This window comes from Equus przewalskii, chromosome 15, assembly GCF_037783145.1.
Source record: "Equus przewalskii isolate Varuska chromosome 15, EquPr2, whole genome shotgun sequence".
Lineage (NCBI taxonomy): Eukaryota > Metazoa > Chordata > Mammalia > Perissodactyla > Equidae > Equus > Equus przewalskii.
The window spans coordinates 49,455,716-49,470,892 of record NC_091845.1 but is presented as its reverse complement, the minus strand read 5'-3'; the positions used below and the strand labels follow the sequence as shown (position 1 = coordinate 49,470,892).

At 36.4% G+C, this 15,177-nt stretch overlaps 1 protein-coding gene across 10 annotated transcripts in view; it reads left to right on the top strand.

The window, feature by feature from the left end:
* The window catches only part of GOLGA4 (golgin A4), a 128,480-nt gene that overhangs the window by 31,116 nt on the left and 82,187 nt on the right, over positions 1 to 15,177 (top strand). For all 10 annotated transcript variants that reach the window (XM_008528037.2, XM_008528036.2, XM_008528035.2 and 7 more), the window contains 3 exons: positions 5,745 to 6,059; positions 8,655 to 8,702; positions 11,143 to 11,199. In XM_008528037.2, the coding sequence (XP_008526259.1) occupies positions 5,745 to 6,059; positions 8,655 to 8,702; positions 11,143 to 11,199 (420 nt within the window). The remainder of the gene's footprint in view (positions 1 to 5,744; positions 6,060 to 8,654; positions 8,703 to 11,142; positions 11,200 to 15,177) is intronic.

The window sequence follows — 15,177 nt, the reverse complement described above, 5'->3', positions numbered from 1 at the left end:
AGACGTGGCACTGCTCATCGGGCCACACTGACACCGCTCATTGGGCTGCACTGAGGTGGTGTCCCATATGCCACAACTGGAAGGACCCACAACTAAAAATATACAACTATGTACCGGGGGGCTTTTAGGGAGAAAAAGGAAAAATAAAATCTTTAAAAAAAAATTGAATTTTGAATTTTTTGTTGCTGTTTTTTGAATACTGCTCCCTTTTCTTTTATTTTCAACAATTCATTACGAAAAATTTCAAACTACAGACAAGTTGAAAGAACTTTAAAGTGAATACTTGTATACCCACCACCTAGATTCTATCATTGATACTTTGCTGTCTTTGCTTTATCACACTTTATCACAAATTTGTCCATCTATACATTCCTCTATCCGTTTACTTTTTTGACGCATTGCAGGATAAGTTGCAGGCCACAGTACCCTTCCCCCCTAATGTTTCAGCATGTGTATCATTAGCTAGAGTTCAGTATTTGTATTTTCTTTTTTGAGGTAAATTTTACATAAAATGAAATATACAAACTTCGTGGACATTGACTGAGTTTTGACAAATGTGTATGCCAAACCCATACAGAGATTATAGAACATTATCAACATCCCAGAAAGTTCCCTTATGGCCCTCCCTCCCAGAGACAAACTGTTAATTTTTTTCTACCATACCATAGATTAGTTCTGCTTGTTTTGGAACTTTATATAAGTGGTCTCATAGAGTATGTACTCTTTTGTGGAAGCCTTCCTTCATTCAGCATGTTTTTGAAATTTCATCCATGTTTGTTGTGGTTATCAGTAGTTTGTTCCTTTTTATTGCTGAGTAGGATTCTTTTGAATGAGTATTCTATAGTTTATTCACATGTTAATGGACACGTGGGCTGTTTCCAGTTTTCGGCTATTATGAATAAAACTACTATGAACATTATTGTCAAAATCATCTTGTGCGTGTATGTTTTCATTTCTTCCTTTTTGCTTTTTAGTGTTATTGATTATATACTATTTGATGATTTCTAGAATAACATGCTGTATAGATAAAATGATGTATTTTGATACATATCCTTTTGACCACGCGTTGAGTGTCTAAATAACTCTCATTGGATCATCATCATCATATTGCCAGGTTAAGGTTTAGCTGAACAAATTTGTAAGAAGTACTTACCTTGTGGAAAGAACTGTGGCATGGCTACGGAGAGAGAGAGTGTAGATCCTGTTCTAAAAGAGCATACAGTCTGGAGTGGGGGGGTGTGTTTGCAGCAGATGTAATGATAGGAAAACTTATTTGGTGCTTACTACATATAAGACACTATTTTAAGTATTTTAAACATTTTCACTGGTTAAATCATCATAACAGTCCTACTAGGGAAGTACTATTATTTCCATTTACAGATGAGGGAATTGAAACACAGAAGTCTTACAGTTAGTAAGTGGTAAAGCTGAGATTCGAATCAGAGAGTTTGATTCAGAGTCTGTGTTCTTAACCAGTGTGCTATGTTGTCTCTCATTATTCTGGGGCATAAACAATTCAGTTTTTGTTGCAGCATGTCAGTAGCTAATGGTGAATCAGAATGCAATAAGGACTTCAGTAGTGGTCCTGGTAAAGTGCTTAGGCCGTAAAGAAAGTTTATTTCTGATGGGTGAGATCTGTGGTTTCCTGGAAGAGCTGTTTTTTGAAGGATGTCTCGAGTCCCGTATGCAGAAAAAGTATAGGCAGTGGTGCAGAGGCACACAGCAATGCATTTGTTCAGGGAACAGGAAGTTGTCTATTACGACTTAAGTTTTTGATGCACAGAAGGGTGAATTTACAGAGAAATGGGTTGTGGGAAGTTGGAACCTTGAATATAAGCCAAGGATTTTGAACTTTATATTAAATGGGAGTCCAATTTAAGAATTGGAATGAAATGATCTGAATTATGTTTTAGGAAGGCAATCCTGGTGACAGTGTGACAGGGGCAGATTGGTAGATAAGAGATTTGAGGCAAGAGAACAGAAGGCTGCTGCAGATATCCAGCTGATGGAGAGTAAAGGTCTGAACAAGAACAGAGTTGGGGAAATAAAAAGGAGGGATTAAAAACAAGGTAAAATGGGGAGACAGAAAAGAGTTAAAGGTAACTCTGATGTGTTAGTTTATTTCTACTTAATACATTTCTCCTTCTCTAACCCCCATCAGTTTTTTAAAGAATGAGTTATAAATCAGTGAATGTCTGTGGTACCAGAAACCTGATAACAGTTGATGCCAGCAGGAGTTTAGTTTTCCACCCGTCAGAAGGTCTAGAGATAAACATTTGTTAAGGATCCTTCTCCCTTTAGCTTCTTGTATCCCCACTCCCCTTCCCTTCCCCATTCTCACTGCTGCCTTTCACCCTCACAATTACAAGCTGGCCTCTAAGAATTACATTTCCCTTCTCGACAGGAGGAACGACTGAAGACAAGGACAAAAGGCATATTCCTTTTTATCAGGAAAATTATATCTCTTCTAGAAGGTTCCATCCTGTAGATTTTAACTTATAATGTACATTATTGGCTGAATTTAGTCACATGGCCGACTCCTGGCTGAAATAGAGCCTGGGAAATGCTAATTAGAAGAACCTCTTTAATTGAAATGCAATATAATGTAATATGATATGTCACAGTATAACATATATATATATACACACACACACAGAAAAGTATGATATATTCATTATACAGTTTTCTGAATTTTCACAAACCAAATACACCTTTGTAACCAGCACCCCAAATTGAGAAAGAAATTACCAGCACCCAGAAGCCCTTGTGCTCCCTTCCATTCCCTCCTCTCACTGCCAAGGGTAACCACTATCCTGGCTTCTAACACTATAGGTTAATTTTGCCTGCTTTTGAACTTTATGTAAATGGAATCAAAAGTGGGTACTTGTTTGTCTCTGGCTTATTTTGCTCAGTTGTCTGAGATTCATCTGTATTCTTGCTTGTGGTTGTAAATCATTCATTCTCATTGCTGTCTAATATTCCATTGGTGAACACACTACAATTTATTTATCCATTCTTTTATTGATAGATATCACTAGCAGTTTCAAGTTTGGGACTATTTTGAATAATGCCGCTATGAACTGTCTAGTTTATATCTTTTGTTGAACATATTTACACATTTGTTTTGGGTATATACTTAGTAGTGAAATTGGTGGTTCAGAAGGCGTGTTTGTGTTTACTTTTAGTAAATACCAACAGTTTTTCAAAGTGGATTGCATCATATCCTCACCAGTACTTGGTATTTTCATTGTTTTAGTCATTCTGGTGGATGTATGGTAGTATCTCATGATGGCGTTCATTTGTATTTGGGAAGGTGAATGTTTTTACCTGGATGTTTTGTTACACTGAACAAAACTGGGGTCTGGTGGAAAGCAAGAAGGGAAGATTGGATATTGAGTGATTAGCCAGTATTTATTAATAGTTTACCTTGGGCCGGTCATGGTTCTAAGTACTTCATGTGTATTAATGTATTGCTCCTCACAGCCACACTCAGAGGCACAGAGAGGCTAAGTAAATTGCCCAAGGTCTATTGCTAGTAAATGGTAGAAGTAAGACTTGAGCCCAAGAAGTCTGGCTTCATAGCCTGTGCTCTTAGTTCCTGTATCGTATAACTAGAAGAGTCTGCCACGTAAGCTTGTATATGACATTCTTATTTATAAGTTTGTTTTTGTGTTTTCTTTTATTCTCCTTTCTCTAATAATGATATTGTTAATGTTTATTGAGTATTTGCTACATTGTAAGCACTTTGCATGTATTAACTCATTCAGTCCTTGTGGTATCCATATCAAGTGGGTGGTATTACTATTATCATCAGCATCATTATTATTTTTATCATCTCTGTTTTGCAGAGGGGGAAACAAGACTAATGAGGTTAAGCAACTTGGTTAAGGTCATGTAGAACATAGTGCTGGAGTCAGGATTTGAACTTAGGCAGCCTTACTAGACAGCCTACAGGCTGAATCACTATACTCAAACATGTTACTCCTAAACATAGTAGATGTGGCAGTTATTAAGCTTGTTACCTTCTGCAAATATGTGTCTTTGACATCGTTCATTAGCTTCTTCTGGCTCACCCTAAAATAACAACTATTTCTGGTGTTACTCAAACTTGCTTCACTTGTTTGTCCTAGGGCAATTTACAAGAAGATTGTATGAACAGAAATACATGGGTCATAAGTAAAAATATTTTTTGCATGGGTCATAAGTGACTGGTAATGGAATATCAGTAAAGCGGTTCTTAAAGTTTTTGAGCATGAAGGTCCCGCCTCTTCCTTTATGCCTTCTCCACTCCTGCAATATAAAGGTAAAACTTGTACATTATGAAGAAAAATAGAAAGAACAGGAAAATATAAAAGTGAAAATAAAAATCACCTAAAATCTTACCACTCAGAACCACTCACTGTTAACTTTTGGTGTTTGTCCTTAATGACCTGGTTCTACACGTGTTTGTATAAACACATGTAAACTGGAAAGTATATTAATTATAGTCATGCACTGCATAATGACATTTTGGTTAACGATGGACCACATATATGATGGTGGTCCCATAAGATTAGTACCATAATATGAAGGGGCACGTATGTATGGTGACGGGAAAACTAGACTGTTGGTGGTGAACACGATGCAGTCTACACAAAAACTGAAAGATAATGTACACGTGAAATTTACAGTGTTTAAACCAATATGACCTCAATAAAATAATTAAAAAAAATTAGTACCATATTGCCTAGGTGTGTAGTAGGCTATACCATTTAGGTTTGTGTAAGTACACTCTACGATGTTCACACAATGATGAAATCACCTAACGACACATTTCTCAGAACGTATCCCTGTTGTTAAGCAATGTATGACTGTACTTTAAATCAAAAGATACTTCCTAAAACTCATTCTCATTAGTGCAAGTTAAATACTGACTACTGGAACAAAATAATACAGCTTAGAACAGTTTGTTGAATTAAGTTATATTTCATTGTTATTATTCAGATTAATGCGTTATTCAAATTAAGAGAACAGCGGCTCTTGCTTATCAGTAACATGGGACTTACTGATCTATGCAGAGGGTCTCTAGCTCGGACTTTTCAACTGTCCTCCGTGATTTTTTAATGCTATTTTTAGTCCCAGTAGACAGAATGGTAAGTAGAGCCGAGTTAGATGTCACCAGTCAGCTCTGCCTGGCATTCTCTTATTGAACAAAATGGGCTTGTTACACATTACCCTCCCTCTACCTCCATTCCCGTCTTTTGTTGAGAAGAGTGATCAGGAATCAGCGCCTCCATAAAGACTCCAGATAAAGCCTGTTTGATTTCAGCCACACACTTCACACTTTACAGTATATACCCATATTTTAGGCAGTGGGGATATACAGGTGATACAGATGGTCACTGCCTCCAAGGATCTTACGGTTTAGTGGACGAGTCCTCACAGCATGCCTGTGAGATCAGCTGGGAAGGAGATTCCTTCTTTTTTACAGATGTGCAAAATGAAGGGAAGTGACTCAATGAAGCTCATTCCACTGCTTGGTGACAGACCTGGGACCTACACCCCTGTCCTCTGACTTCGGGTGCAGAGCTTTTTCAGAAATAACCAGGTGTCTCTTGTTTTTCAGCAAACAATGTATTATGTAAAATGTCAGGAATATAAATTAAATTTATTAGAGCTTTTAATAGATTATTGCTTTTAATAGGGAATAATAGAAATCTAAATATGTATTTTAACCCAAATGTTCTGTTGGGTTTTGGTTGCAGTCAGGTGACACACAGTCTTTTGCACAGAAGCTCCAGCTCCGGGTGCCTTCCATGGAATCTTTGTTTCGAAGTCCAATAAAGGAATCTCTATTCCGATCTTCTTCTAAAGAGTCCTTGGTACGAACATCTTCCAGAGAGTCCCTGAATCGACTTGACCTAGACTCTTCTGCTGCCACCTTTGATCCACCCTCTGATATGGAGAGCGAGGCTGAAGACTCACTGGGGAATTTAGACAGTCTCAACAAAGAACAGTTGATTCAGTGGTTGCGAAGAATGGAACGAAGATTGAATAGCTACAAAGGCAAATGTTCTGAGGTAAGATCATGACTTTTTTGCCTACATGAAAACTTCTTCCCTTTGTTCTCTAATTCATACTACTTTATGGCTTTTACTCCTGTGGTTGGGTAAACTGTTGATTCCCTAGATAGGTTGGTTACTAATGGTGGGTAATCTGTGGTAATATGTATTTAAAGAATATCAGTGTCACAGAGACCCTTGACAAGATTCTTAGTAGTTTTGGAGAAGATTGTTATCTGTAGCCTTCTGGTTCTCACATTCTTTGCCCCTTTCCTTTCCCAGCTCCTCTCTCCAAGGTCTCTTGGACACCCAGTACAGGCTTCACTGTCTTTTCTCCTCAAATCCCGTCCCTTGTTCATCTTCTAAGTGCTGTGGCTCCAAAATGACCACTTTCTGCCAACCAAATTCCCATTATTACTGACCCCAATTATGTTTTAGGGAGTCTGATTTTCTGACACATTTGGTTCACTCTCATTGTACCTACATTTAAACCTTGCCTCAAATGAATCTTTTAACCGCTAAACCTCTTGAGGATGACACTCCTTGTCTGGTCTAAGAGAGGAAGAAAGTAGTGCTGCTCCATTTCTCTTTTCCATCCTTCAGGAACATAGCACCTTCCCTTTGGGCTGAACTGTATTAGTTTCTCTCCTGGTCCTGTGCAGTTAAAACAATTCTTCGTCAGGAAACCTTTCTGGAGCAAGTTGCCCATGGCTTTTTTTTTTTTTTTAAACAAATGTGTAATGTTTTATTGTCTCAACAGTTTGTAATTCAGCATTATAGTTAATTTTAATTAATGGATAATAAAGTTCAAGGTTAGGAAATAAAGTAGCCACAACTTCTATTTCCAGTTATGGCCACAATATGGGTAGCTTTATGCTGCAGCCAAAAACAACACAAAAAACCCTAGATGAAATATATAAAATATCTTTTTAAGATTATAAAGTACTGACAAAGTAGGAAGGAATTATTAGGCTAAGATCTATTGACTGGCTGGAACCCAGAGATGTAAACAGGGCATTAAAGCCATATGTCTCATCAGACACTTGTGTAATCAGGCAATTTTTTTCTTTAAAGTTTTTTAGTTTTTTATTTATATTAAAGTTAATAATGGCCTTAAGGTTTTTTTGTTTGTTTAGAGTTACATTATTTTCACTAACTTAACTATGGCTTTTAAGTTTGAATCTGGGGCAGCAGTAGAATTAGTATTTAAGTGTGCAAGACTCTATGCATTTTATATTTAGAGCGCCGTTTGATTTTGCACCATCTCTATGAAGTAGATAATAGCTCTGTTTTGTAGAATAAGGATTAGAGGCTCATAGAAATTTAATCATGGTGATTAATTAACTTGCTTAAGGTCACACAGGTTGCAGTTGACAGAGTTTGGATTTGTTTCTAGATCTTCTTGGTTGTTTCTCCTATTCTCTGCTACCTCAGGTAGAGTCATGTAGCTTATTAGGGATGAAAAGAGCCCATAGTCTTTGTCCCTCCCTTCCCTTGCTACTGTAGGTACCTAGGATGAAATAGTGCTGTAAGTGACATCTGATTGTTGGGTTACTCTTCCACCGCTACCTCCTTTTTGGGCACCGTTTTCCTATCTAGGTTGTAAGGTAATAAGGGAGGGTCCTGGTTTTAGGCAGAATTTTGTTTTTTGCGTTCTATATTTCTCTTGCTGGACTCACCTTCCATTGTTGCCTGCCTTTTGACTCAAGACATCAGTAGAGGCATTTAGGGGTACACAGGAACTTTCCAAAGAAAGTGGCAGGGCTCGGAATAAGGAAGTGCTTCCTCCTGAAGCTGCAGCCTGTTTCTTGAGAGTCCATTAACACTTCTAAAATAGGGTCCAAATAATTCATTGGAGCCATGTGCTTAGCCTTCAGATGAGTAATGCTATATAATTTACAGGTTTAAAAAGATTTGTTAATACATAATTCCATCAAGTTGTGCTAGAATGTTTAAATATCCTATTTAGGTTAAGTGGTTAAACATCTCTTTAGGATCTGAATTACCAGTTTTCATCTGTTTGTTATGAGTTCTTTTCTTCAGATTTTTACACAGCCATAGTCACAGATTCCATAACCGGAAGTAACTTTTAGAGGTCAATTACATGGTCTCTTATAGCCCAAAGCAAAAAATCACCTGGAGAGCTTGTTAAAACACACATTCTTGTCTTTCCACCCGCCCTCCCCTAATTCTCATTCAGTTAGTTTGAGGTGGGGCCCAAGAAATTCTGTTTATAGCAAGCTCCCAGGTGATGCTGTTGCTGATGGTACTGCCCTGTGACTACAGTTTGAGTAGCCTCCTTCCTTTAGACAAGTTGGCTCTAACCTCCACTTACGAATTAGATACTGAAATTTAAAGAGGTATGTGTCTAAGGTGAAATCAAATGGAGATTTAATATCTTTATTTATAGAGTCAAGTTACATTTTATTTTTTAGAAATATATTTCCTGTGTTATTTAGTTTTGACTGTATATGCATCCATTTAGGTTGAATTGCCTTTATAAGGATTCTTCTGATTTATTTTTTGAATTTCATAATGAGATGTTTTAGCAGAGGTTAGAATAATTGCATTTAGGAATGACTAATGTTATCCGGGACTTTTTCTTTATTTTAGCTTGTTACAGCTTATCAGACTCTTCAGAGAGAGAAGAAAAAGCTACAAGTAAGTGACTTGTTGGCTGTGATATTGATTCATACATGATTTTAAAATTAGAAAGGCTCTTATAGTAAGAGTAACCCTCACTTGTAATAATTCCCCATATGATCAAAGTATTTAACCTGCTTTACCATTACTGGAGATTTGATAACAAGTGTGAGTGAGAGATCCAGAGATTTTACGTCTGGTGGGGATGAAGCCTTGAGTTTGGGATCCCTGCAAGTGTTTAAGAGGTTTGGATTTAAGGCATGTTTGCCTCTTTCAAGAACGTTTCTTGGTGTCTCAGTCTGCAGGTTGCATCTTTGTTTTAATGGTAAAGAGACATACAACCTTCTAAACTTTCTCTTCTACTTTTAAAATACCTGCAGACATCTCTGCTTCTTATCAGTATATCAGAGTCCAAACCCAAGCATCCTCTCCCTTTCCTTGAGGCTGCTGTTTTAAAACTCTTGGTTAAATGTGTAGAGAGAAGCAGTTACTATAGCTCTTCTGGGCGATCCACCTTGACCCCACTATGTCATCCTGTTTGTGGCCAGAAATTTTCCACCAGGTATCCTAGGTGGTAATTCACATGTCAAAGCTAAGAGGAAATATCCAGTCCAGTTCAAATGGTTCCATCAGTTTGCTGTGTTACTTGTAAAATGTAGTCTTATTTTTTACAATAAAAGTTATTTAAAATTTAGTGTTTTGTCTCATTTAAAGATACTAATTACATAACCCAAAGTTGTTTCTAAAATGAGTTTTGGTAAAATTAGTCATTTTCCTCATATACATTATTTAAAAATATTTAATCTGCTATATATAATAATTTCCATTAAGTACAACAGTAAGTTTTCTGGCTTTGGTCTGGAATATAATCAGTTCAGAAGGGTAACACTAGTTTTTGCTGATTCAGTGTTCTAATTGTCTATAGCAGATGTGAAAATTAGGTTATTACAAATAGAGTGTTTAGTTTGATAATATTCTCTTAAACATGAATTCTATTGAAGTGAGGAATAGTTCTGATTTAATCCATTATATTATTACTGTTCCATAAATTCATTCTCAAAAGGTCATATTCTTGAGTTCTGTGAGTACCTTGCTTGTGTTTCTATGAACTGTCTGGATTTTTATTTCTAGATGTATGTAATTCTACCACTAAGTGGCAGTAGAGAATTGTGGTTGCATAGTCCCAAATATAAAGGGTGTTGGAGATAAAATTCAATGATTTGTATTATTTTCTATGTACATATACGTGCCCATGTGTGCACGCCTAGAAAACTCTTTATAAAATAGGCAAACATCCTTAGATGGAATGAAATTAAATGTAAATACTGCCAAAACTATTACCAGTGCTGTTCGTACTAGCTAACATTTATTGAGCTCTTACTGTCTGCCAGGTATTATGGTGTATTTAGTCCTTAAACCACTCCTGTGAGGAAACTGAGGAAGAGGGACTTGTTTATTATTGCAGAGCTTGTCCGAGGTGGAGAGCTGGGAACCACTTCCTGGCAGTTAGACTGCAGAGCATGTGCTTGTAAATAATGCACTGCAATTTTTCATCATTCTCAGCATTGCATCTTCCTACATTTAAAAGTCTGTATTTGAAACCAAACAAAACATGTGTCCATGGCTTTAGGGAAAAAAAAAACCCTTTGGTTTTTGTTTTATTCACTTACAAGGCCCCACAAATACAACCCAGTTACACTCCCCTGGGTTGTAAGCAAACTATTTGTATACCTGTATCTCCATTTTTTTGTTGTTAGTCCACGGAAGCCAGTGAAGCTGCAAGCTCCAGATTAACCCATTTCTTTACCTCTCTTTATTTATATTGTAAAGGAATATACAATTACTTTGTTTCCCTTAGACTGTAACTTTCCAGGTTTAATTTCCTCTACTAGTGAGAAGCACCCCTACTCCCAGGAAAGGATGAGTCATTTCATCTTTCAGTATTCCTCTTTTAACTTCTTGATTTTTATATATGATTACTAATTTAGCTGTCTATATAGTTTTCTTTGCAGTTTACTCCTGGTCTTTTTTTTTGTTTAATATAGAAAAGGACTATTTTGTTAAGTCACAAAAACTTTTCTGATAGGCTGGTAATTGACTTGTTCCACACATTATAGGCCACAGTGCAATAAATTGCATTTGAAATTTGATTTAACTTGAAAAAAGTTTTATTTGTAAAATTAACATGCAGTAACATTGACTTTTGTTTGGTTTACATCAGATTTGTGTAACCACCACTATAGCCAGGATGCAGTCTGTTCTGTTACATCATGATTTCACTTTTAACCAATTTTCAGCATGGTCATATCCTTAGCATTTTCAGTCCTGTCTTCCACCTCAGCTTATTTTTGGATGAACAGTTGTAATGCTGTAAAGATAATTATTTTTGACTTGCTTTGTATACTGTGTCATGCAGCTGTTTGAACCAACTTTTTTTCTTTTTTTTTTTTAATTAAAGGGTATATTAAGCCAGAGTCAGGATAAAGCACTTCGGAGAATTGCAGAATTAAGAGAGGTAAGTTATGGTGATTAGTACTTTGAGAATAGTGATTAAATCTCTCATATTTATCAGAATTATTGTATGTGCTAGAATAGTTTCATGTGTACTTCGTTAGGTACAGTATAACCAGCCCAGCCTATAAGACTAGGGATCAGTTCTTACAGTTTTTATTTTTATAGTCCTCCTAAGATATATGTTGTTGGTGGAATTAGTGAAATAAAAATGTCTTACTCAGCAATAGAATACCATTTGCCCACATGAAGAATCAGTGGCAACTTCCAAGACTAAACTATCCCTTCTGTTAGGTAGTTTAGGTTTCTTTTTGTTCTTCCTAATCAGCAATCATTTTGGTAAAATAAAATAAAAATTATATTCATTGTAATTTTGTGGGGTAATTTGTACAGTGAAGTATTAGAATCCAGGCAAATATTTATCATTTGGAATCATGCTTTACTAATTTCTGCTTCTATCCTGTCCTGAGACGGATGGAGGATATTGGCTTATATTGGTTGAAGGATAGCACTCTGTATCTCTGCTATATCACTTATCATAAACATTTAAAAAAAATTTTTCTTTTTGCGGAAGATTAGCCCTGAGATAACATCTGCTGCCAATCCTCCTCTTTTTGCTGAGGAAGACTGGCCCTGAGCTAACATCCGTGCCCATCATCCTCTACTTTATACGTGGGATGCCTGTCACAGCATGGCTTGCCAAGCAGTGCCATGTCCCCACCCTGGATCTGAACTGGCGAAGCCTGGGCCACTGAAGTGGAACAAGCGAACCTAACCGCTGTGCCACTGGGCTGGCCCATAAAATATTTTAATTGTAAAATAAAACAGATACAGAAAATTATGCAGAAGAAATATATAGCTTACATGTATGTGGTGAACAGTATTGTAGCCACCACCAGGGTCAAGAAATAGAATGTTGCCAGCGACTCCAAAAGCCCCTCCGTGTTTCCCAACCCAATCGTAGCCCTCTCCCATTCTCCGAAAGTAACTACTGTCCTGACTTCTATTGTGTTTTCTTGTGTCTCTTTAAGGTTTTTATCACGTATGTTTGCACCTCTAGAACTACAGTCTTGGCCGTGTAAAACAATTTTTGATATATGTCTAAATCTACACATCCCTGCATTTCCTTTATTTTCCTTACTGTTTTATCTGTTGTAGAATCTGATGATAAATTAGAAAATTCAAAATTACCCATTTGCCTTATTCCAACATTATAAACACAACAGTCTTGGAATAACGATACTAATCCTACCACAATCAGTTATGATTACTGGAATTAGTTAAATAAAATTTTATATGTTATTCCCATTCTGTTAGATGGAATGTTATACTGTTAGATCATAAACCCTTACATAGGTGTTCTTTCTCTTTTAACCTTTGTGGTGTATTTGTTCTGTAAGTATATTTAATGTTCACCAAAAAAAGAGGCCAGGAGATAGCTAATAAGAGAAAGGAGGAGAGGGACCGGGCCAGTGGCGCAGTGATTAAGTTCGCACATTCCGCTTCGGCGGCCTGGGGTTCACTAGTTCAGATCCCGGGTGCGGGCATGGCACTGCTTGGCAAGCCATGTTGTGGCAGGCATCCCACATATAAAGTAGAGGAGGATGGGCATGGATATTAGCTCAGGGCCAGTCTTCCTCTGCAAAAAAGAGGAGGATTGGCAGCAGATGTTATCTCAGGGCTAATCTTCCTCAAAAAAAAAACGAAAAAAATGAGGAGGAGAAACAAGGGGTCTAGAGGCTCTAAAGTAAATTACTGTTTCAAACATATCCAAACTATTTTTGTAGTAGCTAAGGTATATTTCTGAACTATAACCCTGGTTGTAGTTACATAAAGAAAAATTTAATCAGTAATTTATATGTAAATACTAAGATAGGTGAGAGTTCTGAATACTTTTAATTTTGTTCATGAAGAGAAAAATTTCCTTCAACTAAATAATATAACCCATAAAATCATGATTACCACTTAGTTAAACACTCAGAATAATGTAAATTATAAAGTGTTTTGTTTCTTTGGGATTAAAATCTGAATAGAAGTTAGACACAGTTTCGTTACTACTGTGATTTAGACAGGCCAAAATTGAGTATAATATCTTTATTTTGCTATATTAAGATATTCAGAAAGTATTCTTAAGTGTTTTATTTCTTCCCCATGTGGTTATGATTATATGCATGAATAGAATCCATGAGCATCTCTCCTAGTATTTTCTGGAGGGCAAAACACAGCTCTGTACAGTCATGCGCTGCATAACATTTCAGTCAATGATGGACCATATATACAATGGTGGTCCCATAAAATTACCATATAGCCTAAGTGTATAGTTGGCTGTACTCTCTAGGTTTGTGTAAGTACTCTATGATGTTTGCACAATGACAAAATTGCCTAATGAGGCATTTCTCAGAACATATCCTCGTTGTTAAGTGACACATGACTGTTTAGGCAAATATTATGTCTAACGTCAATATCTAGTATATTAAATATTTTTTAATGAATCAGATAAAGAAAAAGGTAAGTGAAAACAGTTCCAACAGATACCCTGTTCTTTGCCTGATCTTGAATCTTACAACGTGAACAGATATTAAACAGGAATATCGTACTATGAGGAAGAGGTAATTATACTATGCAAATTATGAGCTCATCTAAGTAGATAGAGTTCTCTGATTACCTTTTAAGGCCAGTTAAATGTGGAATAAATGAAGACATTGTCTTTGATGTTTCCTTCTTTCTCTGTCCTTCTGTTTGTGCACAGCATGTACTTTTTCCCAGCTCTCTCAGATGCAATTCATTATAAGCAATTGCTGTTCTCAAAGCTAACTTCAGGGAGGGAGGGGGAGGGTTCATTTTTGGCAGCTTGAAATCACTTCTGAACATAATTGGTAGCATAGGACTGAGAGAGAAAATAGTGAAACAATTCAAGGTATTTGATATGTCCCACTCATCAGAATTTCTCTCTAAGGAGGTAATCAGAAAAACCTTGTAAGATTTATGCATACAAATATTAATCCCAGGGTTTGCCAAAATTTGGAAACAGAATAAATGGCCAACAATAGGAGAATTATTGAATTAGTTGTTAGATTTAATAATATTATAGAGCTGTTTATTATTGTGATAAAAGTTCAATTTCATTACACTTCAGTATCTTATTCTTGTCACTTGAAGAGAGGCTGTTTGAAGCAGTTAACTGCAGGGAGCATTATTGACTGTATTCGATGGCAGATAAACCAATTTTAAGAAAATATTTTCTAAATCATTACTGATTTAAACCTAAATTGGAGATACAGGTACTTAGATTCCTGAACAATTACTTTTCTTCCATTAGCTTACATTTTAACACATAGTTTGGATGATTGAAGTTCATATATAAACTGTCAGATGATAGTAAATCTTGAACATAGTTTTTTATCTATAAGTGGCTAACATGCAGAATTTTCTCCCCAGTAAGATACTGAATTTTAAGATTGGACTTCAGAGTCAGTATTTGGCATCACTTTTCTTTTTCTCTTTTTGAAAGGATTTAGTCAAGTTGCTAGAATGTTAAAGGAAAAAAAAGCAACAAAACTGACCAGAATGGTGAAGAGACTTGAAATCATGTCCTCTGAGTAGTGGTTGGAAAAGCTGGAGGTGTGTTAAAGGAGAACACCAAGGAACATTGTTATTTATTCAATAAATATTTATTATGCCAGACCTACTAAATACCTGGATTATTTTATTTATTTATACGTACATACCTAGATACAGAATATATAAGGGTAGATGAGACAAACTCCTTGACCAAATGAAGCTTATTTTCTAGTGGGTAAGACATACATACATACATAACACACTGTCAGGTACTAAATAGTTCTATTGGGAAGAATAAAGCAATCATAAAGGGATGAAGATTGAGTGAGGCCTTAGAGAGGATGGTCAGAGACTGGATACTCTTTGAAGAATGGATTATAGGGGGATAAGGATGGAAGTGGGAGCCAGTTGGAAGACTCTT